Below are 27994 nucleotides of genomic sequence, written 5' to 3' on the forward strand. Positions count from 1 at the left end.
ACTACCCACGCACTCATAGAATCCGCTAACCCCTCTATCACACGTCCAAGCTGTATTGGAATATTTCTACGACCACATGTATGCTTTACATTTGTCAAAGAACATCTGTTCTGTGATAATATCCTGTCTGCAAAAACATGATGTCAGTGCTTTTATATAAAGTGGGGTAACTCAAACAAACACTTCCTGCATGTCTCTACCATTTTCGAGGGTCAGAGGAGGTAGTCAGCCAAAGCCCAGTGTTAGTAAACACAGGAGACCAAGGGAAGTACCTCATTCGACACTTTTTTTTTTTCTTTCAAGCTTTACACTGTGCAGCAAGCAAGATGCATCCCTCCCTCGCTCCATCCGCACAGACACTTGCTGAGGAGCCACAAACATTGGCAGTAAACACTCACAAGCTGCTTTGTAAATATTTACAATTTGGCAGCCGTCGAGGGGAGAGGAACGCAGCGGGCCAAGGAGCAACGGTTGAAGTGGATCAGCGTCAGTAAACTGCCGCCACCGCTGCGACGGGAAAACAAGATGACCTTTCTCAGTATCGGCGAGCCGCTGCTCACCTTAACTCACCTTTGCGGCATTTCCAGCAGCTTCGCCACATTGGCTGCAGAGGGAATGTTTTATTGCCCTGCATCAGAAAACGGATAATAGTTCATTTCCATAAAGAAAAAATACACATGAGCAGCAGAGCAAGACCTTATCTGGTGCTTAAGTAGTGATGAACACTATATGTTGTTTCATTTATAGTTGGCACTCGTCCACCCATCTGGCGTACATTGGAGGCCAAAACAACGTCTAGAACGTATGAGCAATTACTGTCTGACCTCAGGTCGGCACTGAGCGTGCCCAAAACAATACCAGGACGAGCTGAGCTTCCCAATGCGGCCGTGGAACACAAATAGTAACTTCGCGAAGCCGCTGGCCACCACTACAGAGGAGAAAGGAAACTGACGGCGGAGGAAAAACAGCAAGACAGAGAAGAGGTGGAAATGGGTGGTGGCCAGGAACCAGCGTTCTTCCTGCCCTAATCACAAGTCAGAGAATTTCCTTTCATTGTGGCAACTCCAGACTCATTAACCAGTAAGAGCCCAGCGTGCACACACCAGCACGCTTTGCAGGAGTTTATCGTTAACAGAGCTGACATGTACGAAACACTTAATCATATATAACGTGTAGGTTTAGCCATTGGCACACTGAGCCATTTACGACATTTTATCACAGGCACGCGCGTAAATACACACAACTTAGCCACAAGTATCCAACTTGGCACAGCCCAAAGCATTGTGCAGGCCCTTGGCTCTGCTCTGATAAACACACTTCATTATGAAATACTGAGGACACAGTAAATATTTGCCAGGGCCTTTATCAGACCACCTTATCTTGGCGTGAACTCCAGGCACTGCATGACTCCTGGGCCTTTTATTTTCTTAATGCCTATGCTACCACTGATAACTTCACAGAGTGAAGAAAAGACTTTACAGTATTCTTTTACAAGTTCCTGGAGAATTAGCAAAGCCACCGTGGTCCTACTCAGAATGTGGGCCGGAGATTAGAATGTTGTCTAGACACTAGAATTGTACAATTGGGGCATCAAGATGAAAAGTCACCAAGTTACTGATAATTGTTGTTTTGTCCACAAGTATTTGGATGGTGACAATGTTGTTGTGATGATTGCATTTCACACCACCACAAGGGACTTGAAATAAAAGACGGATTAATGTCTAGATTATCATGTTTAATTGAACACTTTATCATTCATGAATTTTTTGTCATTTCTGGACTATAAAATGCACCTGATTATAAACCGCACCAGCTAAAATTAGGGGGAAATCTGCAACATAAGATGCAGGATTTGTTGACAGAGATGAAGCAGCTCTACAAACATACAAGAATGCATAAATCTCAGCAACAACCATAAAAGATGCAATGTGCAGGGAACACTAGCAACACACAACTAATAATAAATAAAATGGGACTACTTACAAGGGTAAAGTTGGCAATGCCATACGAGCTGCACGTAAAGCTCCGGGGAAGACACGACCCGGAAAGAAAAAAATACTGAAAAGGGTCACATAACAAGACGTCTTGAACAATAGCCAAGTGCCCTCTAGTGGCCGTAGGAAACCTCTACAGTATATGCAACAGCTCTATTTCCTTCGTTAAGAGCCAAATCGACTGCCTTTAACTCAAAAGTGACATAATATGCATTTCTTTTTTCTTCTTTAGTAGGTTCAGGTTGCGAGATCAGCAGTCTAAGTCCAGATGCTTGCACTTCACTGTCTCCAACCACCTCCTTGAATTAAACTAGGAGGTAAGTGTTTTAAAGCTGTGCAAGTCAGTCTTTCCAGCGTGTCCTCAGTCTACCTTGCGGGCTCCTCCTTTTCCTGGATGTGATCAGAACACCTGTCAGTTAAATGCAGTCCACATATAATCCAATGAAAATTATAGAAAAAAAATAATTCATACTTTAAACAGAGGATATCAAAACTGTGATGCTATTTTTTTAGTACCTGATGTCAGATGAAGTTACCTGCAGCTATTGGGTTTGTGGGATAATGTTCCCAGCTATGCTCATAATGCTGTTCACATCTGGATGAAGTTCTCTTCCTTTTGGTTTGTGAAGGCAGTTGTGTCTCACAAGGACATGTGTGTGCTTGTTGAATTTACTGTGCACTGAGAAGAACCTCAGGCGAGATAGAAATGACGCAGGCCAGACGAGGCTCCACGGAGTCCTGGGCTCATTCGAAATTGTGTCCAAGCTGCTTTTCTCTCTCTCGCTCTAATAAACTTAAGTACCATTATTGTAAAATTGCTTGTGTTCGTGACTGCAGCAGATCAAGTTAAAATGGCCTGAAATGTCAAATGACGCCAAAAACAAACTTGTTTTCCAAGATTTTTTTATTTATTGGGAGAACTACAAAAAATGTACAGTACAAAGTTAACAGTCTCACACTTAATTTGTAGTGAACTGACTCCCCGAAAAATAAACAACTCTTGCTGTTTTTTTTGTCCATTTTGTTACATTCAAAAAGCTTTACTTCTGATAAAGTAGTCAAAAGTACATAGTGTGCATCCCCCTGTACCAACTATGTACAAACCAAACATGCTCAACCACTTCCCTCTGCAGCAAACGCAATACTCAGACTAGATTTGAGAAGAAAAAAAAAAAAAGCTGAGCAAATAGGAAAATCAAATGAAGAGGAATGGGGGACTAAGAGAGGTTATGGCTGTTGTTGTCAGAGTATCTGAGTGGTAACAACCTAATAAAAATAGAATCCAAAACTACATTCATTTGAACCTGCGTATAAAAAGATGCCATGTAAGAAAAATACTTTATTTGGTTAATTTTAAAGGCATGTCATGTTGGTGAGCCCCATAGGCACTACACAATAATACTGGGGCACATGGGATTGCTACATTCTTAAGCACGTGGCTGGAATCACAGTGTGACCTCGTGCAAACAGAGGAAAAGAAGAATTAAAAAAAAAATTTTTTGGTTAATTTATTGACTTGGGAATTTTTTGTCGCTGATAACAAGGTTTGGACGGTCTGTACAACCACACGGTGTTTACATTCTACAGAATCATCTAAATAGGGATTCTCCGAAGGGAAAAAAAAAGCCTTCTACAGCACTGACACACAAGCTCAGAAGCAAACAGCAATTATGCAAACTTTAATAAACGTAAACAAGGGAACAAAAATTAATGAAATAAATATCACATACGTTCTCTTAAATTAAGAATTTTTTTTACTCATTTACAATAAAAAATAACCAAGTGAAGTTACAAAAAAAAGGAGAAAACAATATATATTACTGTGAAAAGAACATACACTCCACTTTATGCAGATTAATAATGGCGACCATAATTTAAACATAAAAGAATATAGATCTATTGCTTCATCATACTTGATAAATATAGTATGGACACAAATTACCAATGTAGCCTATACTTGTTTCACAAGATAATAAATAAGTTAAATAGTCCATAGTCAGTTATGCACCGCTATGCAAATCACTCAAACAGCTAAAAAAATATATATTCAACCATCAGCAGTGATTTCCCCAAACAAACCCAACTCAAGAGTGCTAACCAAGCAACAAGCTACACTAACCAACCTAACCACTGGGTGGCGCTGTGAGAAGAGATACGGAATGGAAGTTGAAGCTTTTCAGAGCAGAAGGAAAATAAAAGCATTTTGAAAAAGGAAAAATGTCACTTTGAGTCGAGGCATATTCTTGGCAGGATAGGAGGAAATCGACTTGCTTTTACAGTCTCTTTGTCTTGTCAAGTCAACTAGTCCCAGGGAAAGTGTGACTCGCCTATTAGAGCAAAAAGAAACGAAAAATGGGAGGAGGGGCTGGCATGAGCCCTTGGGCAAGGCACTGATGGAATGCCTTCTGTTTTCTATCTAAACTTTTAATACAGCTATATATTACAGAGAAGAAAAAAAAAGGTAATCTAATGCCAGGTCAAGGACACTTATTGATCCCCGTGGGTGGAACTTGCCTTACTTGCCCCCCACCAGGGAGGTCAGAGCAGGGCCACCACCCCTTCAGCTGGTAGAAAATCAATGTCTTGCTGCTCAAAGGCACTTCAGCAGGGTGGAAGCTGCTGACATAATCCACTACAAAAACAAACCGAAGTAAAAAAAAAAAAAAAACTCAGTCATCTGAAATCGACAGCCTGCTGAAGATTGGCAAACGTCTCCCAGCGTCCAGACTGGGGGACTCGGAGCCACTGAGGCTCCCGGAAGAGCTGAGGGACCCGCTGGCGTAGCTCTCCCGGTCTGAGAGAGAGTCTGGCGGGCTAGGTGGAGGCTCGAACACTGGCGACTCGCTGAGACGGCGCAGCGTCTGCAAGTGGCTCATGTTGTACGTGGGAGAAGACGGGGGGCACATGCCGCTGCCCTGCACGCCCCCGTAGTGGCCGCCCCCGGCCGAGTGGTTGTTGGAGTAGCCGCCGGAGGTGTGCACGGCCAGCGGGGCCAGCAGAGCTTTTAGGTCTTGCCCGGGGAAGTTGAAGGCACTGTTGATGCAAGCCACGGAGTTAGGCGACAGCACATCGTCGTAGAAGCTGGACGAGGACATGCAAGAGGAGGCGGGTGGCGGTGGGGTCCGCGACGTGGGGCTTTCCAGAAGCGGGGAGTCCAGGCAGTGGTGGCTGGAGAAGCCGGAGAAGCTAAGGCTGTGGTGAAGCTTTGGTCTGTCCCTCTGGGTGTAGCAGAGTTGCTGCTGCTGCTGAGGGGGGAGGATGTCCCTTTGGCCGTAGCCGCGGGACTCCCCCGCCTGCATGTTGGCGTTGGCGGCCGGAGCGGGCCGGCGCTCGTCGGCGTTGTGGATAAAGTGACACCGGGGACCGTAGGGGCAGAAGCCGATGGTGTGGAACGTGCGACACGGCTCCGTTTTGTACTTGGGGTGGCGGGACAAGCTCCTGAGCTCGTGGTAGCCGTGGGCGAACTGACATTTCTCGCCGTACTTGCACGAGCCGTTCTCCTCGAAAGGCCGACACAGCTCGGTCTTGTAGCGGGTGGAGTTAATCTGAGAGCCGGCCTTCTGCTGCAGCACGGCGCGCTCTCCGCTTTCGCTGTACGCGCGATCGCGGAACTTGTTTTCCTTGTTCATGAGACTGGTCGTTCCGCTCGGCGTGTTCTCTTTCAGGCTGCTGTAAGAAGAGCTCAGGGTGTACTTGTTGCCGTTGTTCATGGCCTCCACGTTACTGGTGGAGTTTCGACGGAAAAATCCCGGCGCGAAGGGGCCACCGGAACCCGCGGATGTGACCGGGGCTCCGACAGCCTTCTTGTCCAGCATGCTGTTGATGTGGAGGGCGTTTATATTCGTGCTTTTATCCTGCTGCGGGAGAGAACGAAAGACATGTTAGCAATGCACCCACAGTCACATGGCACTGGCTCCAACTTGTTGCAACATGCACTGGCAACTCAAATGAAACGAAACTGTACCTTGTAAAGCATTTCCATGTCGTAGAAGGCGGACAAGACGGTCGCAGACATGTCGTCGTTTCCCCAAATTTGCTGGTGCACTCCTTCTTTCATGGAGGAACGAGCAGGTTGCACTGCTACGAGCGCTGCTTTGTGCCACGACTGATTTTTGGTTGAGGGGAAATGTTTTGGAAAGTTGCTTAAAAAAAAGAGCCGGCCGACGAAGGCAACAAGAGTGGGGGTGCTATTTTGTGATGGTGAGTAGTAGATGGGTGTGATTCCTCCCCTGAAGAAGCGCTGAGCCAAAAATGCTTCACTGCAGGCTCGAGCTTCTTTTTGCGGGCTATAAATGCCTGCCGGTGGCCGGGGAGGGGCGAAGTGAACTAAGTCGTAGAAAACTTTTGCCAGAGCCACCTCCTCTTTTCCGTCTTCTTATTAAAAAAAACACACGCACACACATTCACCGGTTGGTTGCCTATTCTTTGACACCACGCCTTGAAATTCAACCCCAAAGACCCTCCCCCCATCATCCATCATTACATCCCAACTTTTTTTTCCTCCTTTTTTAAAAAAAAAAAAAAACTCTTAAATCACACAACACATCCAAATTAGTACAAGATGTTGGGGAAAAATGGACTTTAATTTAAACCACTACATTCATTTTTTTTGTATAAAAATCAAGGATCCTGACAAATAGAAACTTCCTACAACCTTATGGCGTTTTAACCAACACAAATGCCCCCCCCCCCCCTTTCACTGTCTCACTTGGAAGCATGCACATGTATTTGTAATGGAAGGAAAGTTCCTCACCCTCGCGCTCTCTCCCTGTGGATAGGGTGAGACCACAAGTATGAGCGGAGAGGAGTCCAGGCAGAGTGCAGGGCAATTTTTAGCATTTACCCGTTGCATAATCCACAAAACAGAGTAACAACAGCCTATGGAGGAACAAGACAGTCAGAACTACCTACAAAATCTACTGTTTAATTAAAAAAAAAAAAAAACTAACCTTTAATAATTAACCGTAGTTCGTGGTACCTGTGATCCCTACAGCTCAGTAAAAATAAAACAAAACCGACTGTGGTAAAAACTTTTTTTTACCCTCAGCGGTCTTCCATCTAACTTGTTTTTCAGTCAGGGAGCACAAGAGTGAAGGAATGTGGTTTCGGTGCAGAGCAACAGTGTAACGCTGCCCCCTAGAGAACGTGTTTGAAACTGACCAAAAAAAAAAAGCCAGTGCGCCCCCTGCAGAGCAAAATTAGATGCGTTACATATTTTCTAAAAATAAAATAAAATATATCTATATCTATATATACCAGAAATGACCGGTTTCTGCAACACCAGTAACCATTATAGCCTTTTAATTTAGGATCATAATTGCAAAACATGTATCAAGTTTATTTTTCAGTCTCTGACGTGATTAAATATTCTCTCAAGAGTTGACGAAGGGAAAGAGGTGAAGGAAAGAGAAACAGGCAGAGGGAAAAAAAAAATGACCTAAGAGTTTGGAATCTACTACTACCGCCCTAAAAATAGGTTGCAAGCTACTCTAAGACCATTTGCCCCATTTGCTTTCTGCAGTCGAGATAAACAGTTTCATGTGAAGGACATACGCAGCAAAGTATTTGAGAAATCACTGTTCTTGTTCACTGGAACCACTCCTAATCAGACAACTCTCTTTAGGTTGGGAAATGTTGAGAAGTTCTAAAACGTTACATCAGTTTTATTGCAACAAGGAACATGGTTACCAGGGCCGACGTATATATGGCCACTATTAACACACAGGCACAGACAGTAGGCTATTGTGCTGTCCTCTAGATTAAATAACCAGAAGGTGGGACAAACCAAAGTCCAACTGGAAGGATTATTAAACACGAGCAAAGTAAAGGCAGTTAAAGAAGACTCACAATGTGCAACCTGAGCTTGAAGCCATAATGCTTGCAGCAACCTTATAACATAGAAGCTACGGACGTTTTCAAGATATCCTTTTTGGGGTTATATTTCCATGACTCTAATGTTATTAGGGCACTTTTAATGAAACAATTCCTTTTGAACCATCCCCGCCCAAATCCTCCTAATCAACTATTGAACAAGCCTAATAACGGCATCAATCTAACACAATGTTTCGCCACTAATATGTGACTAAATTGACTTCTCACAATGTTACATTTTAGATGTCATAAAAATTAAAATAAAAAATAGATGAGCAAATGTTAAAAATATGATGATTAAAAACAACCCTGAGGTGTCACTTTCATAATCACGAAAGAAAAAGAAAAAAAATCAATATCACTCAATTTCTCCTCTCAGGGTGTCCAGCACATCCAGAGCCAAAGTGGCCCTTTGGTGCTGCAGTACTAGACGTGCGTGCTCCATGGGGCAGGAGAACTGAGGCAGGACTGGGAGGGCGTCCAGGGCTTGTTTAGAGCTCAACAGTTTCCTTCTGGCATTGGAGGCCATTGTGTCCATTTGCTGAGCCTGCTCAGACCCAGTGGGTCTCGAGTCTGTCATCTGTTTGTACGTAACAAGGAGGGAAATGAGATGTCTGTGCAGCAGAATCACCCACTGGACTGGCTCGGCCCACAGGTTCAGGTTTCCCTTTTCAAACAGAAAGTCCTCTTCATCCTATTCAATCAAAACAACCAAATTGGTCCATTGACACAAACGCACGAGAAACCTACACTCATGTTTTCGTAACACATATGGACAAATAAATCACAAATTGACTTACCAGAATGGAGGCGTCATCTGCGCCTGCCTCCTCATTGCCTTCGTCGTCTCCCAGCAGCCACTCTGTCAGAACCAGGACGCCTGCCGGTACTTGCTTCCACAGTTGCAATAGGTGACACAAGAGCCTCACACCAACATCCAGGGCTACAGGAGGACACAGCGTCGTCACGCCCGCTGCATCTGTTCAACCCAAATTGGAGGACATTGAAAGACAATTTATTTGACAAAAGTCCGTAAACAAGATTCTGGGTTGAACTGTAATTCTGCAAACAAACACAGATGCTTCTGCAAACGCTTGGGATGGGACCACTGAAGACGACCATTGTAGTTTTTGTTTTCCCACCTTGACCATCGTCCCTGCAGCTGACACCCCAATGACAGCACAGACATAAAAAGCTTTGCAGAGTCACAACCACTATGGCGTGGGGGCGTAGAGGTTTACAGCCCCCCTACCAGCACACACATAGTAGAAAACATACAGTGATGGGAACTCATATTGATTTTCCTCTTGAGAAAAGAGGCGTAAAATCTGTGTCTGAAGTCTGAGCGGGGAGGACTGACGTAGCATGTGAACATGACAGGCCACTGATTGTACAGTATTAGAGGAGATTTAGCAGTTTAAGAGCTTGGGTGACAAATTCTTTTCTTTAGCAAAAACGCTACCTCTTCCCAGGGACACTTCAGCCTTGATGTAAAAGTCCATTTACCAGCACCCCTGCCTCCAAACATAAAGGCTCAGAATGGCTGCATGGTTTTTTCCCCCCTACACCTTGTAATGTGATTTCCTTCCTTAAGCTTTTGCCGTTAAATACTTGCTTCTCAAGGAGATTGTCTTTCATAGCATGACCAGAATGAGTGTTGGGTGACTGCATTGGTGTGTGTGTGTGTGTGTGCTGGGAGAGTTGTATGCAAGGGAAATGAGCTACTTGTAGAGTATATTTGTTTTGCAGTGAAACTTTTTTTTGCCCTCAAACATACCGCTACTTATACTGTTTTTGGGTTGTTTAAGACCGGATCACATTTAAACCAAATTGTACCAACACCAAACACACACACACAAAACACTTGAGTGAAATATATCAACTTTTACAAACTGTTACAGTAAATAAGGACAGAAAAAGTGCCTGTGCAAGTCAAGATCATTTTTGTTACTAAAAATGAACAAATTATTGCCTTTTCAATGCAAATTATTACACCTTACATACTTTTTTTTTTTAAGACAGGTGCGGTTAGAAAAAAAAAAAAAAATCTCACCACTAAAGTCACATCGGCAAGCTAACAACAATGGTTTTCTTCACACCAGAAACTTGTTCTACCTCACACAAAACCACTCTGGAGCCGAGAGACCAGGAAGCTGAAGTGCCAAATACAGAGAGGTGTGAAACAAAAACACAGTCTTTACAGCTCTGACTTCCTTTGCTTGTTGGTGGTGAACAGTCATGTAGACCAAATGCAACAATCCTGACACCGACAGGAAACATCAGCCACAGAGGGGTGAAAAACCCCACCACAATAAGGAACATCTATCTTACCATGATGCAAAAGTCACTTCCAAAATGGAAAAAAAAAAAAGAAATGAAGCCTAGCGAGGAAACTCAAGAGAGCTTTTGAAAAAATACAAAGCTCTGCCACCATGCATTTTTGAAAAGGTTGCCCATCCATCCATTTCCTTCCTCTTATCAAAGTGTTGTTGCAAATCCAAACGTACTTAAAATGTTGCTTGTGCATTTTCTTAAAAATGTTACACATTCCAATGGATATCTTCAAGTATTGCATTTTGAATGAAATATAGCGACACAAAGTGACATTGTGAGGAAATGACACGAGTGACATATCTTTGCATACTTAATCATTTGTGGTGTTGCTGTAATAGTTGGGTGAGTGTCCTCCTGAAATAGGACAAGGTCTGTTTAATGAGTGTCCTGCTCCCTATCAGTCAGTCAGCTGCATCACTTGCTGTTAATAAATTAACTAAGAGAAAGGACATGTGAAATTTGTATGACACAAAAGGCAGTTGTTGCTTTACAACAAGCAAAGGCTGGCTGATAACAATCCACCTGGTCTGAATGGCCTGGTAAAGATACACGTGACAGCAACTTGTCTTCAAAATACTGAGTCAAGTATTTCTGTACTTATAATTACTTCAGAATTATATACAGAAATATATATGTACACATCAAGTGTCCCTTTGTTGCCACCCTTACAGCAGCGTCATTGCTGGAGGTCCAGTGAGTTTGATTTCAAAGCCAATTAGTCTTGAGGTATTTAGGCAGTGGTGGCTGTGGGAAAAGGTTCAATTGGAGATGAATAAATCTTCAAGTCATCAACAATAGCTTCTTTGTGTCTCGGAGGGCTGGGAAAGAATCAACAAATCTGATGTTCTCAATACCACACACACACACACAAACAAAAATGTTTGACATGTATTGCTAACACTTTTACTGGAAGGGGAAAGGATTGTGTGAATTTGTCTGTGTACTCCATATCAAAGGAGTAGCAGCGTTGTTACCTTTGAAACAACTGACACCTCAGACACTTGATGAGAGGTAATAAAACACAAACGCACACATGGGCGCACACGCACGCACATTATCACAGTAAACCGGTAGAACAACAGGGGACGGGAAAGACACGCAAACAAGAAACCCGACACACACACACTCACGACGAGTGGCCAACACGTACGCAAACACACAAACGGTAATTGGGCTTATTTACTGTGCCCAACATGAATTGAAGAAAATTGTCCCTTTGTTACTGAGCAGACTCTACTGCACTGATATCAAATTCAAGGCTCGGGGGCCAGGTACAGCCCGCCACATCATTTTACATGGCCCGCGAAGATAAATTGTGCATCAAATTCGTGTGTCATTACTAGAATTGCAAATTGTCTTCACTTTTAATATCTTTTTTTTGACCAGTTTTTACTCGTCTGATTTGAAAATGAGTTATTTGTCAATTTGTTTTGTAGCTTTTACTGTATATAATATGAGGCGCTCATACATTTATTTCATAATGGCCCTCCGAAAGAAGCTATGACTACAATGCAGCCCGTGATAAAAATGAGTTTGACACCCCTGCTCTACTGCATGCTTCACATTGCAATATTACTATAGATGCTAAAAGCCCTTCACAAATTTTGGATCAATCCAATAAGTTACAATAGCGATCATACGTTTGCTAAAGGTTCTCTAGGTGAGAGGGTTTAAGGGTTGCAGACTCTTATCTCCCATTTGATAAAAATTTTCCCTTGAATGATATGCACAGGTTTGACAGTTTGGTCCGACGGCTTGATAATAGTACCAGTAGATCATAAATACTGTATAAAAGAACAGGGCGGGTAAGTCCCAGCACCACGGTTATTTCCCAGGTGTAATTAAAAATCCACAATGACCCTTACGATTGACTTAACCAGTGTTAGTTGTTTTGATTGGTGCTATTTTTGTGAAGTAACCAAATAACTATGAGAATCAGCATGGTGGTCTGATGATGTCGTTCTATTTGATACAAAATTTATATGAGAGAATAAAACAGGGTGTGTAGATATTTTATTTCTATTTTAGCTTCAGTTTGTAAAAAAAAAACAATTTCAACTTGTCCATATCTAATTTCAAAATGTTAGATCAGTTGGGATTCAACAGCGGAGCGGCAATATATATTTATATTTTTACTGATTGAAGGTTTCTGTGGGTTTTCATTTTACAGACAATGCAATGTGATTTCTTTTGGGTTTTTTGGGTGCTTTCTCATTTGCTTGAGGAATGTGACTTTCCTGGCCTGGCCACACATTCAATTTGGATGACCACAGTACACTATTACACTCCTTTTGTTTGTATCACACGTGTTTGGAATCCGATTTAAAATTTTTCATGAGCACTTATACAAGTTCGGGAGAATTGAAGTCGCGTGGCCAAGAGTAAATGTAGAACTTTCCCGAAACTGCACAAACGGCAACTAAATAAAGACTACAAAAGGGAGAATATCTCAGACAAATTCTATTTATGTGCACTTTGTTCTGTTTTAAAGAAAACCTCTATCTCAGTCGAGTTTTGTGGTTCTAATTGTTAGCTAACAGCTTAGCTGTCATTGTCTAACCTCAAGTCGGCTGCACACGAATGCAGAACTCACACACTGCAATTCCACTTTGAAGAAAAAAGTTCAACTTAAGCAATATGATTAGAAACCTCGCTTTAAACCCATCCAGTTGAAACACACAAAATGAAACCTATTTGTTACATTGAGTGTGTGTGTGTACCTGAACAAATCAGATGAGTTGGTGCATTAGCAACAAAGTCAGAAGCACAACTGCGGACTTCCTGGTCTTCATCCTGCAACAGCATAAACAGACTCCTCCACAGAGACATTGTGCTGACTAGACCTAAACACAAACACATGCACGTGTTTTCAGTACACACACAGGATGTTATTTTTCACACCACTTTTATGATCCATCTCAAATGAACTTCCTCAACTCACCAAGTGGCAGCTCAGAGCTGCTCAGTAGTGCGCTTGTGGAGTCCACCAACACCTTGGCAACCATCAGCTTTATTTCCACATGCTGCTCGTCGCTGCAAGAAGAGCACACCAGTGCTCCCCACTGTGATAAGCGAGTCATTATTGCTGCATCCTGCATGAGGAAATTAGAACGCATGTCACTCAAAAGACAAAATTGTTGATTCCATTCCATTAAAGACAACAAGATTGTAAATACAAAAATCCAGAAAATGAACTGATGAAGAGTCTAGATGATATTTTACCTTTGGATATGATTTAACAATCTGGATTACCAGTTGAGATAGCAATGTCATGGCCGCACAATACAGCTCCACACTAAAACACACAAACAGTCAGCTAACATAAATTTACATCAACTACGTAAGCACATAAGAATGATTTCAGGAACAGATTCGTAATTGTAATTTTTTTTTGGACTGATTCCCCCGTCAAATAATTTCTAGCACTTCAAGAGAACCTACCATTTAATTCAACTTTGTAAGATTTTTTTAAAATGGGAATGCCAGTTTGTGTGAAAGCACCTCGAATGACACCCACTTGGCAAACAACAAGCCTGTATTGGCTTACTTTCCACAAAAGAAGTGTGCTGGCACTCACCAAAACATTGTGAGCACAAAAGCCAGACTCACATTCAATTGCAGGGAAGATGAGTGCAAGCGGCAACCCAATCTCACTCTGCCTTGCCTCTAATCATAACCTTGAGGCCACGAGAAGGGAAAGTAGATCCCGAGTTCTGAGATGGTGGTCAGAAAAAGGCTTTATAGGTCTAATACTCTCTGTAACCTGATCTGTCTTCAGACCTGTTCTTTCTTGAATTGGTGAGAAAAGTGCAGCAGTGGCTTGTCAAGGAAAGTGTGTGTGTGTGTGTGTCTGTCAATGGATGTCAAAGGGATTACAGTCTCGGCATATACACAAATACTGCAATATTATGTATATCTAAGCATTCTTTCATATGTGGAGGTGCCCACAAAAACAGAGCAGTTGCATCGACTCTGGCCTCTCGTAGCCATAACAGATCAACAGGTGTCTTGCAAACATGGCCCCAATACCAATGGGAGGGGTCTTGTTTGAATTTCATCAAGAGCAAAATATTCTTTGTCATGCAATAATGAGATGCGTTACTGTGACCATCTTCTGACCTGTGAGAAGTTGTCTGAGCCAGAACAAGCAGGTGCTGCAGAAAAGTGTCCTGAGACAAATGCTGCTGTTGCACACTATCCATCCAGTGGAGCTCACCGCTACAGCACAACACACTCAACACCTGGAGCACCTGAGGAGAAAGGAAGATGAGGGTGGAAGGAAAAAGTGGCAGATGGTTGTCTCAAACGTAGACACTTAGTGCTATGTGTGAGAAAAGGTGCACTGGGCAGTTTATTAAAAAAAAAGCTTTGGTGTCTTTAGCAATTTCAGCAACCATTCAGTTCCATTCATATTTTTGTTTGTTTTTGGTGTCTTTTGCCCACTTGTTCCCAGCCCCTGTTTCTCCATACACTGTTTTCTTTGCCAGGGGAGGAAGACGTTGTTTTACGCCAAGTGAAACCCCCATTACAAAACACAAATCCAGCAGAGAACTGTTGTTGACATTTCTCCAGCATATCTCATTGATTATTTTGACTAGGAGGCCCCTATGTGTTACTTGGGCTTGAAAATAAATATTGTTTAGTTGAATTTGTCTGGGTGGAGCATGGGCTGAGAGGGTGACAGCAATGCATGCAAACATTTGTATATGAGCTCGTGTATGCCCATGTACGTATGACAAAGCACACCTAAACAAGAAACTATCAACATTTAGTATTTGCAATAGGTGTGTGCGTCTATGAGGGTGTGTGTGTGTGTGTGTGTGTGTGTGTGTGTGTGTGTGTGTGTGTGTGTGTGTGTGTACTCACCTTGGCCAGACACTGGGGGTGTTTTTCATGAAGAACTAGGCTTGTCAGGTTCAAAAGGGTGGCCTCATTTAGCCACGTTGGCATCCTCTTCTGGTCTTCCTCCTCTTTCAGTCTCATCAGGACCCTTTCCAGAACCAAGTCCCTCACCTCATACTGTGGGCACTTTAGCAGATGATCCAGGAGCTGAGATGTGAGTGGATGCTTTCCCCACAGCTCAGGAATCTCCACGCTGGCACTGAGGCCCACTCTGGTCAAGCTCAGCATGTACTGGATGCTGCCGGGCTCCAGGTTAGATACGGGGGGGCTGTTGTTGGAAACCAGGCTTGAGGTCATCAGGAGGGACAAAGTCTCTCGACGGAGCTTGTTGACCTCTGAATCTGACACACATGAAAAGTGACATTTTTAGATTTATATAAAAAAAAAAAGAAAAAGAAAAGCTTTTTAACTGGATATTGGAACCAGTACACATATACACATGCAACTGTTTAGCGTGCGTAATACAAATATTATTCATATTTGATATTATCCATCACAGTCATACAAACCTTAGCATTTCCTCTGAAATGCAGAAGAAATGTTGATGGCATTTTAGTAACTTGATACTATTCAAAGGCTGCACTCCTGCCTACAGTAATTCTCCATCGCCCACATAGATCCTGCTATGACAGCCAAGTCTATCTCATGTAGGCACACACATTGAAGCTAATGCAACTCAATCCGCCACTGCAGCACATGTCAAAATGTGAGCTGACAAAAGAGCGGGAAATGCAGCATTCCTGCAGAGATGGGCTGCTTTACTGTGGAGACAGGCCAGGTTACTATGGAACCTGATACTCAAAAGGGGGTCCAGGGCCAAACAGCCATAGTCTAATGGGTATAATGGTGGGCAGGAACACAGTAATGACACCAATGACGAAGGGAGGATGACTGAAGTTGACATGTCGTATGTAAATACTGCTGCCATTGGATACAAATCAACTGTCAAGACTGGTAAAGAGAGAAATGTGCTACATGGTGGAGGAAGTAAATACAAACTAAAAAAATTCAGTAGTCACAGACGGGATGTTGATTTTACAATGGTATGTATCCAAATATGTGAGGGTGTACCAAGCCAAGGGCTTGGGTCATGTGATCCATCATATCTGATCACAAACAACACTTGTTTTCACAAAGCTGTGTGTGTTTAAATCTAATAATAAGTCAGAGGGCAGAGCTATCACATGTTTTTATTGCTTTTTTTTTGTTGCATTATAAGTTGGCAGCAAGTTGACATGGCCAGTATGCTGTAAACCTCAGTTCCAATCTTATATCTTACAAACAATAAATGATCATCAACAAGTATCAGTTCTCCAGACTTGGATCCCCATCTGATCAGATACAAGAAATACCAATTTAAATTATTATTTTCATGTCATAATGGTCATGAAAGGGGTCATTGACCTGTGCAAAATAACTGTTATTGATGTCATTTTTGTGGGCAAGAGGATACTAGTGCCAGATGTAATGAAATTCCTTCATGGCATTCCTGAGATATCACATTCACATGAATAGGCGGCACGGATGGGCAACCCGAGAACATATCGAATCTTATTACAGCTGGTGCAAATGCTTTAAAATCAGGAGTGCTATTTGAACATGTTACAGTGCATCAGCATGAAATCCGACTGTGTCCCACATGAGCGTGATATAAAGATTAATGGTCATTAATAAAAAAAGTAAAACATGTTAAGTTGTATGAAGTTGTACATGAGGCAAGTCAACTTTGTGTGTCTTTCTACACAACAGCCCACAGCCCTGTGAAAGTGGCAGTTAAAGGGGCTTGGCTGTCTCAAGCTGGAACCTTGGCAAGACTCGTGCACGTGCTCTTACACGCCAGCACACAGCTGGATTTCAAATCAACTTCCACCATCATTAGCCAAACTGTGAAAAACAAACCCCAGACACTGTGTGTGTGTGTGTGTGTGTGTGTGTGTGTGTGTGTGTGTGTGTGTGTGTGTGTGTGTGTGTGTTTGCATGTACTTTCTGACAAGAGAAATAAATAGCGGTTGGTTATGTAGTCATTTCGTTCGACACACTTCCCCTTTAATGTCTTCTTTACCAATTCAGACAGTTAAGACTGTTGAGACCAAATACAGAGCCACCAAAGAAACGTGACCTTTTTCAGAGGATAGACATTTTTTTATTTTATTTTTTGTGAGAGAGAGTAGTGAATTTCGATTGGCTGGTGCAGATTTAGGGCAATAAAAGCACATCTTGAAGTTCAACGATGAGTGAAAGTAGCGAATTATGGGGGAAAGCAAACTTAAGCAAGCTGTCAGCGATGAATATCAATCACGTAGTGTGGTTGATGAAGGGCTAAGTATGGAAACATGTTTTATGGGTGTTTTGCTAGTGTCAAACAAGTCCAAAATAAGGATATTTACAAAACAAACAAAAAAAAAAACTAAAAATAATAGACCTGTAATCATGTTCATGCAAATGTAGACTGAAACTTTTATAATTCATGTTCATTTGGTGTCATTCTTAATGATGCTGTATAAAAATCTCAATCCTGAAACTGTCGAAGAAGAACCGCAAATGAAAAAAATTCTCTTAATTCCAGTGTGACTATTGTTTCAGAACAGAAAAAGAAAATGCATTTGATAAGGCTACATAAAAAAAAAAAAAAAAAAAGCAGGAATCCACCTCTAGCAGAAAAGAGGGAAAACAGACTAATAATAGAGGCATTAAAAGGTGCGTAAGTAAGAGGGAAGGTGCTTATTTTGTTATGTAAGGGGCCACATCGGGTTAAGCCTGGTCTTGAATCTACTGGCTTGTTTTAAGAAATCCTCGGTATTTCCACTGTCAAATGCAAACATGTGTTCAGCACATGGCCAACCGAAAACACAAGTTCCTCACCCTCTCTGCTCTCCTCTCTTTTTTTTCCTAGCACTCAATAAACTGGGTCAAAGGCACAAACCCACCATCTGTCTGAGATTGCACGCCTTTGGTTTCACATTCCTCCTGAGGAGACCCCCACTGAGATGGCTCGGCACACATGTACACACAGATACACAATTACAAATCCACAAAGACTTCTCTGAATGCTTTTAGGCATGACTTTTGTTAAGAGTCGCTCAGAGGGAGCAAACGTTGCACGCTCAGCAATATAGAGTATATATATAGTATCTCATTCTGTATCAATCATTCTGTTCAGATTTACTCACCACACAGAAGTTTAATTTTTGGCCCACACAGACAGACCAGGACATCCAGAAAGGCTCCTCTGGTGACCACACAGATATTAGCTCTTAAAAGAGATGAGGAAAAAGAGAAATGGAATTACTTTTTGTTTTATATTTGCTGTTCGGACTCCTGTGAATACGATACAATATGATTAAAACACATCAGTCGTTCATTTGATTTTGGTCTACACACAGACGAAACAGTTAATGAAATAAAAATCCACAATGGTTAAAGAAATAACTTGAATCTGACAAATGAAAAAATTATGAAAATTAACCATTGAAAATCAGACAATACTTTTTAATAGAAATTTATTTTAAAAAACAAACTTGTGAAAAAGTCTTTGACAAAATGATGGTAGCGCTCCAAAATTCATCCACTGCATTTAACACATCACGTAATGAAGCTGACAAGTTGACCTGACACGTAGCAGGGGGCGATTTATAGAGCCTGGGGTGAGGTTATTTGTGTGTGTGTGTGTTTAAGTCAGTAATGTACTGGTTCTGGCTGCATGAACACAAAACCAATCTTGCTGCTTTAGTAAGCAAGAATTCACCTTGTCATCCTAATTAAGACTCATCAGTGTAACCATGCAAAGCTAGCAGGGCTACTGTTGCTAACCCAGTGACCCTGCTGATCAGATGAGAAAACAGACCCTGGACTGACCCCAGCTAGGAAATAAAAAGAGAGAGGCGGGGTTGCAGCCGGCCCGTAATCTGTGCTTCATCTCAATACTTTAATTTTGGGTAAGAGGTCCAGAGGTAGAGGATAGGATGGGGATGGAGGGGGGGGGTGTCCAGGTAGGACAGTCCCTTTGAAATCGAAGCCTCGGCAGGACATGAAGCGGACATGGTCAGGGAGGGGACGACCGGTGGGACAAGGAACTATTCTTCTGCTGGGGGATTTGGGAGGGACGGAGGAGGGATGCTTATCTGTACGTGCATGTGTCTAAGATTACCGGGAGGCCAGCCACATGCGCTGAAGGACAGCTTCACCGATTCCATTTCCTGCTGGCAGGGGTCTGTGTGACTCACTCTGGTAAGACTGAAGCAGAAACAGCACCTGCAAAAACATTGAAATACACACGTAAACATACTTTATTAACCAACAGTCATAACTGATTGGTTATCTTCGGGTGAGTGTGTTTGATTAATTTGCACATGTCAATTTTTTTGTACACATGGCCCAAAAAGTAATATCATACACAAAGAAGTGCATTATAGCTACTACAGGACATTTTCAAAATGTGTGTCAAAAATGTAAAGCCATCTTGGATTAAAATTTGCTGTAGGCAAATGTAATTAAGGTCTTTCAGTAGTCTTTTCGGTTTTATCAAAAATGTTTCTGTAGCTCCGTCTAAATATGTTCAACAAATTATGACAATCTGTACACAATGAGTGGCATAGCAAGATCAATATTTCGTCAAACTGGACATTCATCTCATTTTAGAAACAAGCCCTTCATATACAGTATTATTGAATATCTCATCCACAACTTAATATACAATACTTATCCTAATGCAGTACTAACAATGCAAGTGTGAGAAAATATTCCCTACATAAAATAGAATGCTCAAGTGACGGCGTGTGATGCGACTGGTGGTTGGGAGTTTTCAAAGGCCAGAAGACTGGCTAACTAGCTGACTGGCTGGCTGGCTGGGTGGCTGACTGGCTGGGATGTGTATTCTGGGATTTGGTAAGTATACTCTTTAGGTCTGGGCCACGGCCACAGACAAATAGGAAGCCATTCATTACACTATGCAGAGAAGGCAACGCGGGGAAAAACCAGGCTGACCACGTTGCACTGAGCCTGCTCTGCCTCTTCTGTTCTCCTGCAGTTTCCACACCGAGGCAACACCCAGTGGGTCACAAAAACAGCCTGGAAGAGCTTGCACCCTCTTTCTTCTGTTGTCATTTTATAAAGGGCTTTTCCATTACCAGGAGCCTGTGTCAAATGGAATCCCAAACCAAATATGGAACCGTTCAAATGCTTTTACAAACGTCCTAGTTAGGGATGGCTTATGTCTTGCGAGCCGCAGTGGATATGAAAGGACAGTAAAAACATTTCTTTTTTTTTTTTTTCAAACTTTCAAAAATATTTCAATAACTGATTTAAATAAATGACTCTATAATAGTTTTTTTATATTAATAGTCATTAGTAATTCTCTATGAAATACAATACTATATTTACGTATAGATCTTTGTATTCATACAGTATTTGAGAAACAGAGGAAGCCACAAGTTCATCTCAATTGTAGTATTCAAATTTCCCATTTCATTCATTCATTGACGGGGCTGGGAAGTCCCTGCATGGCATTTCAACAGACTAGATCCAGACCAGGAAGGAGAAAGTGGAATATTTATAGGAAAAGCAGCCTCCGTCTTTCTACTTGCATATAAACTACAGAATGAAACTGATACTAAAGTTAGTAGTATGTGTGTGTGTTTGAGGGGAACGTGTGGCAAACGGGCTCCAGAAAACCAGAAGAAAACAGTTGATGCAAATGAGGTCATCAATTATAACTAATATAGTTGTGTTTTCATGCTTCAAAATATGCCCATTATTTAAAGTCAACGTTAAAAAAAAAAAAGACAGGTGCAACTTTTTTTTTTCCCCCAGTACGTTTAAAACATGGAGGTGTATTTCCGTATGTGAATCTGTGTAGCAAAGAGCCTTAATCCGTATTTTGGCCTGGTAAAAATAGTGGTGGTGGATGTGAGCTCCATTCAGACTCTGTTATCAGCCTGCCCCGCAGTCCCTCCTACTGCCGCAACCACAGACTGACCACATGATGCAGAGAGCATGCAAGCACATGCGCACACAGACACACTTGTGTATGTCAATTCATGGCTTGGTCTACTAAAACATAAGCACTATGGCATATAAATTGGCATCCGCATAAAACCTAAGAAATGTTGAAGTTTGGCCAGAGGCAATGAGGCAAAAAACAAACAAACAAACCAATAAAGCAGGAAAAAAATGAAAAAGCTATTGTCTGTATTTTTGTTTAAAAAAAGAAAACATACTCTTGTGCGTGTGTGTGTGTGTGTGTATATATATATATATATATATGTATATAGTATGTATATATGTGTGTGTGTGTGTATAGATAGATAGATAGATAGATAGATAGATAGATAGATAGATAGATAGATAGATAGATAGATAGATAGATAGATAGATAGATAGATAGATAGATAGATAGATAGATAGATAGATAGATAGATAGATAGATAGATAGATAGATAGATAGATAGATAGATAGATAGATAGATAGATAGATAGATAGATAGATAGATAGATAGATAGATAGATAGATAGATAGATAGATAGATAGATAGATAGATTCGTATATATATCGTATATAAAATATATTGTATATATAAAACACACACACAGAATGCAAACCTGTAGTAGGGTCCCATGAATGTAATTGTGTTGGATGTGGGGTTCTGGGCCTTGAGGAAGCTCTTGAAGCAAAGAGTGCACAGTTGATGAGACCTGTGTGACGAGTACAAAAGGAACGAGGGCTCGTGCTGCCATCTCTCTAGTCCGATATACAGCTGAACGGCCACATCTGTACAACAAACACACACAGAGAAACATAACAGTCACAACCCATGAGAAACCCTCATCAAATAAAAATCAAAACAGCCTAAGAAAATTTTTTGGGGGACAAAAACACCATTCATCTGGTTCATTTTTTTTCCATTTATGAGTGTAAAAATTTTTACTCTAAAGAAGACAAAGCACAATACTTCTCTGTTGCATTCGACATAGTGCTTCTTTAATAAAAACAACTTCACCCTTATTAGACACGCGCACAAGATAGTGCCAATGCTGGCGGGGGAACTTTATGCTTTAAGGGATGTTGGTGACGGTATTACAATTAGTGGCAAAAAAAAAAAGGCTGGTTTAGCTGGGCAAAAATAAGTGGAAGCTATGTATAGTGGCAATAAATCATTACAAAGGAATGCAGAGAATAAAATGAAAGCCAACTTTTTGGGCTTTGGCAAGAGGTAATGTCAGATATGGATAGAAGCCCAGTTACATCTTCAGATATTTTCTTTTTAAACAAATCATATAACGGATATAAAGCTAAAGGACTGAACAAACAATCCTGTTGATAAACAAAACGAGGCTATTTAGATGAAGAAGTCAATGGCTGGCTGAAATAATAACACAACAAATTGTTTAACTGGAAACACTGTTAAATATCTATTTACTTGTATGCAGAGCCACACACACACTTTTGTTCCTTATTTTTCTCCCGACCACTTTCTATTTAAGGCGCAGATGTTAACTATCTTTTGTAATTTGTCTCAATGAAACTCTTACGAAAGGAAACGACAGTTTGGGACGGAGTAATTTTAGCTCCAGAGCTGTGTCCAATGGGGTTCGGATATGAAAGTTGTTGACTGGCATGGGTGAGTCTCATCTGGGCTTCATTTGAAAGAAAACTCTTCAAATGGTTTCCTGTACAGGGAATTGAGCTTGTTGTTGGATAAACAAACTCAAGCGCCCAAGTGTGTCACTGGGGAATGAACACATGTTAGGAAGTGGAGTGGTGACTCATTTCAAATAAGAGGGCTCCATTTGGCCATTCACACAAAATGTCGATCGCTGAGAGTGATACGAAAACACCCTTGCTGCCTCTATTTACTTATTCCCAAAAAAAGAGAAAAACAAAACACAATTCCCTTAGTGTTTACAATCAAATATGTATATTATACAGTGTTTATTATTGTAAATCAATGAGTTCAATTTTTATTCATGTGTACAATGTATTTTATTGTCATTGCGGTTTGTGGCTGTATGGTAACAAAATTTATCAGCAAAACTTTGGAAGACAAAAACTTCTGGCAAGATTGTTGCATTTTTATGCTCATTTCTTAATCAATAATTTAATACAATATGTAACATTTTTTCTTAGACTGATCATTTTTCCAGTGCTGAACAACAGGTGTGTCTCATCTCCAACAATGTCTCTGTTTTTCCTCTCCCTTATTCCTTTTTTAATGGCAAAGCTTCAGAGTTACGTGATTGACGATAGCAGTCCAGACATCTCTTCTCCCTTCTTGCTTTTACGATACTCCCATCACATTTCTCTTGTCTGGTCAGGGGGGGCTCGGTAATGCCCTTGCACTGTATCATTTCCAATGGTAAAGCTTTTTCATTTCCAACTTATCTTATCAGACTTTGGTCTAGACTGATGGTACACAGTGGCACATCATAAATGTTTGGGCTCAAATTACTTGCAAAATGTAAATTAATGTTAACAATTTAGATGGTGGCTGGAGGGAGTGGCAGTTATTCACATCATCAGGCGTGTTCACACATGCCTGATAAAGATGGGGGGGTAGACAAAACACAATGAGCGGTAGGATGCTAATTTTAACATCGTCAACATGTGTTCTTCATTTTGGGTGGATACATTCAGCACATAACTTCTCTGACAGTCAAGCAGTAAGTTAGAATTCAGATATCAATGAGGGAGAGATCAATTTATGAGTAAATTGGGTGAATTTCGCAAAAAAAAAAAAGGAATTTTGGAAAATATTATGGGAAAGTGAAGGCAGATGAGTTTTAGCAAGTCATCTTCATATTACCTAAATTAAAAATATTTAATAAGTATTAATACTATTATTACTAATAATTGATGATTCAACTGTTATATTAATGTGTATATAGTTAAAATATAATACACCTGAGGTTTTATTAATTCATACTCCTTTGATTTGTAAATTGTTGTGTAAGAAGCGGAGGCATAGTGAGACATTCAATTTGTGAAAAACTGACTGAAAATTTGTATTTGGAATGCTGCGCGAAGACGTTTGGTCATTGGTAGAAGTTTAGTTTGTATTGTCCAATGCGCAAAGAGCTTTGACTTCCAGGTCAGGTCTGATTTGCAGGTGCAGGACATGAACATGTCGGAATAATATTTGCAGACGTCTCCATCTCAAGAATGTGAAAAATGAACCACAGTTTCCCATTCGCCTGAAAGCTTGACTCCCCAGTAAACAGAGATAAAAACACTTGCAATCTAATCACTAAGTCTGACATTAGACAGCACAAACAACAAAACGTTTCCAAAACAAAAACTTCCAACTAAGGCCATGTCTACAAATACGTGGATATTTTCAAAACAAAAACAGGATTTTCCTAGCACAAGGTAAACACCTCTACAAAAGTATTAGAACAAACAGTAAGTGCCTCTTTTTTCCCCTGAAGACTGAAAATATTTGGGTTTATTATCAAAATAACATAAAAGCTTTTAATGCCAGCCATGGTCTGGATCTGATATCATTCTTGTCTTTGTTATGAAATACCACCTTTGTAGGTGAGCAAGAAGTATTGGAACAGACTTACAATAGTCAGACAATAATATGATGGGACTAATTGCAAATCCTGATGACAATTTTGAATCGAATAGTCATCCATCTCAATCGAACATAATCAAATAATTCCAAATAAAAATGTTCCGTTCTCTAACGGTATCATCTTTATAGTCTTTTATTGGAGATATGCACACCATAATAGTTTAGACTACTGGGATAAAGATATTATTGCAAAAGAAAAAAATATTGACTTTATTTCCACTACAAATTGACAGACAAAATGTTTCTGGGTTCATTGGGTCTCTAACCTTGTGCTAAATCATGATGACAAGTGAGTCCGTGCCAGAAGAAGCCACGCAAGCCCAAACCATGAAATTACATCCACTGTTTTATAAAGATAAGCTTCAACAGTCATACACCCACATTTAGAATACATCTTTGGGATATTACTAAAAAACATTAAGAAATAAAGTCGTATAGCAAATATGGAGTCACCTTCATGTTTTAGCAATACTGTGGCAACTTTTAATAGGGGCTCCTAAAATGCTTGGGGCGAGTCTTCCCATTTTTACCCACACACAATAGAAGGCCTGACAAAGTATCAGCTGATTCGTCCTACAATCTGATGCCATCTATCCCAAAAAGCACAAATCAGCGCTCATCTACAGTACAAGCCCAGAAGACAAATATATTTAATTGAGCATATCACATGCGCACTCATGTCTGTCATTGCAGAAATAGAACTTGTGCAAGTAAGATGGCATTCGTCTACTGTGGTGTTAACAGTTTACATGCTGGATATCATGTCACACATTGACAAGACTGCTGAGTTTTGAAATATCTCTGAAATAACTTTTTCTATAGACTGTGAGAATGAAAGGCCAAAACACAATGTAGGCAATTTAAAAAAAAAAATACTATATGTGTGTCGAGAGGGACATAGCCTCAGACTGCAACACGATTTTTGTTCAAATAAAAAAAAAAAAAACAATTTGTTTCATTTTTAGAATCACCAGTACACTGAGTTTAAGCCAGATAGAATCAATAAAAACAACTGCTATCTTATGGGAATATAACTTTGTGTATAATTTGCAAAGGAACCAGTGCAAAGAAAAAGAAAATAAATAATCTGCTACACAACGTTTAGACTACATGTGTTATGTCTTGATGATTGTATGTTTCCATACTTAGCTCAGTCAAACTTTGTTTGAGAAGTTTATCGTGAGCAGGTGCGTGACCCTCTTGATGTGATAAAGCATTCCAGTAGCCTGCAAGTCACATTCTCATTGATAGTGACGACAATAAGGAGGAGGTGCAGATGGAACACTAAGTTGGCTGCTGAGTCAGCCCACACAGATTTTAAACTTGCTCAAGGGCACTTTAACTTTTATGACAGGAGGCAGGTGGAAAGAGCAAGAACAAAAAAACTGAGCTGTTCTGTCGGGCTACACATTCACAAATTCTTCGAAATCGCCAACAGTATATAATTTAGATTTGTTCTCGAAAACCCACATACTCATGTCATTTAGAAGGGATTCCAAATTGTTTTACAACTGTGTATTTTTTTTTCTCCATTGTCTTCTCAGTTACTCATTAAGCCTGGCATCCAAAACATGCTTAAATGTGTCACTCACATGTTGCCAACAAACCAAAGTGCCACGCTTGACTGTTGAGCTGGAACACATGCAAGACTCTGTGGCAACTAGGCAAACAATAATTTTGGCTTAAAAAAAGCATATGTGTTTTTTGCTGGAATTTTCAAAACGATTTAGATGACATGTGATATGCTGTCCAAAAGAAAAAATAAATCATTCAAGGCAGTCACTCAACGAAGCCACTGACACCACTGGGCAAGTGACGTTCTGAGTCAGACCCGGCCGGGGGGGCCACAATAATAACTTGACCTGGGCTATTGGTACAGCTCCAAATGAATTGCTTGTTGATGTTGCAATTTAATGTCATCGGTGATTATCCAGTCACGTCCAGGAGAGCTAGCTCTGGATTGGAGTGTACGCCTTTGCCTCCTCACTTACCTGATGATGAATGGCGTGAACGGGGCAAGTCCCAGAGGTGAAGAGGAGCCATCCATTGGAGACGGGTAGAGTCGACTGAGCACCAGCAGCAGCAAGAAGAGACTGGGATGCAGCTTGACTTGACCACTGTCACTACACATACATGGATTGGATAGTTATACACTGCACAAATAATACATTTGATTTTAATTAATTAATTTAAAAATACATTTTTATTGATTAATGTGATTTTACAGTAAGAGCACAAAAACTCACGATTGTGCTTAAAATAATGCTAGCTTGTGCAAAAAAAAACAACAACAGAAAAAACAGCACCAAATGGTAACTAGTTAAACACATAAGTTAAAAGCAAAAAAAAAGCAATAGCTAAAGTGAGAGGACAATACTGTCATTATGATAAAAAATTACTTTTACATCAGTATTTGTAAAAGTGGCAACAAACTGTTACATAGTGAAATTTTTAACTTCTACACATTTAACTATGAATTATACGCTACTTATTCGGGGAAAGTCATAAAGTTGAGATTAGGTTCCGTGGGAAAACCATGAATGTTTAAACAACCAGCTAAGGGAGTGAGGGGGATTGTGAAAGAGTCCTCAATTAATTGGATCTGAAAGTAAGATAAGGCTGTCTAGAGAGCTGTTAGCTGACTCAAATGCTTTTAAAAAGAAACTTTTGTCCGAGTGGGGAAAGATAAGGCAGATGAGTCTCGGCGGACCCAACTCTTCACTGCAGAAACAAATTGGTGACACATTTGCTGCATTTTGTTTTTACCACAAATTGGGTAATTGAGTTAGTGAAACTTTAAACACACTATAGTGTTCGTTTCATGAAATGGTGAATTCACAAGTCTTGTCCTTGGTCCATGCAAGAAATGTTTGTTTTGAAGTAGATAATATTAAAGATCTCGGTAATTTTATCTTCTCGTAGAAATGGTGCATGGATTTATCAAAAAATATGTTAAAGAACAATTACATATGAGAACGTCAAGGTTGATTCAATGACCCCCTCACCTTTCCACTGAGACAGCTGCCTCCTTGAGCTGGTTAAGAAGAAATGGATACAGGGATGGAAAACGGGTGAAAAACTCACGCCCGGTCATTCTAAAGCGAGACATACAAGCACAAGGGAACAAAATTATTGGAAAAGAAAAAAAAAAAGCTTATTTTTCTTTTAATAAAACTACAAAATAAAACTACAAAGGTAAAATAAAAGGGGGAAAATAAAAGGGGGAAAATAAAACTACAAAGGTAAACAGGTAAAAAAAAAATAACTCCAATAGTAGACATTTATTATAAATTAGTTTACCCGTTCATGTGGAAACTGTTAGAC

General features: G+C 40.7%; 2 protein-coding genes and 1 long non-coding RNA gene across 6 annotated transcripts in view; 1 reads left to right on the forward strand and 2 right to left on the reverse strand.

The window, feature by feature from the left end:
- The window catches only part of LOC125978243 (uncharacterized), a 43251-nt gene extending 40175 nt beyond the window's left edge, over positions 1-3076 (forward strand). The window contains exon 2 of the long non-coding RNA XR_007484966.2: positions 304-3076. This is a non-coding gene — a long non-coding RNA (uncharacterized lncRNA). The remainder of the gene's footprint in view (positions 1-303) is intronic.
- Positions 3077-3322: 246 nt separating this feature from the next.
- Positions 3323-6259, reverse strand: zfp36l2 (zinc finger protein 36, C3H type-like 2). 2 transcript variants are annotated; one of them, XM_049735416.2, is made up of 2 exons: positions 5959-6259; positions 3323-5848 (listed from the first exon to the last, which is right to left on the reverse strand). In XM_049735416.2, exons 1-2 carry the CDS (start codon positions 6049-6051, stop codon positions 4664-4666), a joined length of 1278 nt encoding a protein of 425 aa, XP_049591373.1. In that variant the 5' UTR covers positions 6052-6259; the 3' UTR covers positions 3323-4663. The 2 variants fall into 2 exon arrangements, with proteins under 2 accessions (XP_049591373.1, XP_049591372.1); XM_049735415.2 differs by having other exon boundaries at positions 3323-5851; positions 5959-6257.
- Positions 5958-27994, reverse strand: part of thada (THADA armadillo repeat containing) — a 38016-nt gene continuing 15979 nt past the window's right edge. For 2 of the 3 annotated variants that reach the window (XM_049735411.2, XM_049735413.2), the window contains exons 27-38: positions 27676-27765; positions 26662-26793; positions 21699-21867; positions 19249-19352; positions 18272-18354; positions 15066-15442; positions 14319-14449; positions 13422-13494; positions 13141-13291; positions 12920-13042; positions 8666-8844; positions 7279-8559 (exon numbers count right to left, since the gene is read on the reverse strand). In XM_049735411.2, the coding sequence (XP_049591368.1) occupies positions 8224-8559; positions 8666-8844; positions 12920-13042; positions 13141-13291; positions 13422-13494; positions 14319-14449; positions 15066-15442; positions 18272-18354; positions 19249-19352; positions 21699-21867; positions 26662-26793; positions 27676-27765 (1948 nt within the window). In that variant the 3' untranslated portion in view covers positions 7279-8223. Of the gene's footprint in view, positions 8560-8665; positions 8845-12919; positions 13043-13140; positions 13292-13421; positions 13495-14318; positions 14450-15065; positions 15443-18271; positions 18355-19248; positions 19353-21698; positions 21868-26661; positions 26794-27675; positions 27766-27994 lie in introns of all 3 variants that reach the window. The other variant, XM_049735410.2, reaches the window with a different exon arrangement.

The sequence above is a fragment of the Syngnathus scovelli genome, chromosome 12 (genome assembly GCF_024217435.2).
Source record: "Syngnathus scovelli strain Florida chromosome 12, RoL_Ssco_1.2, whole genome shotgun sequence".
NCBI lineage: Eukaryota > Metazoa > Chordata > Actinopteri > Syngnathiformes > Syngnathidae > Syngnathus > Syngnathus scovelli.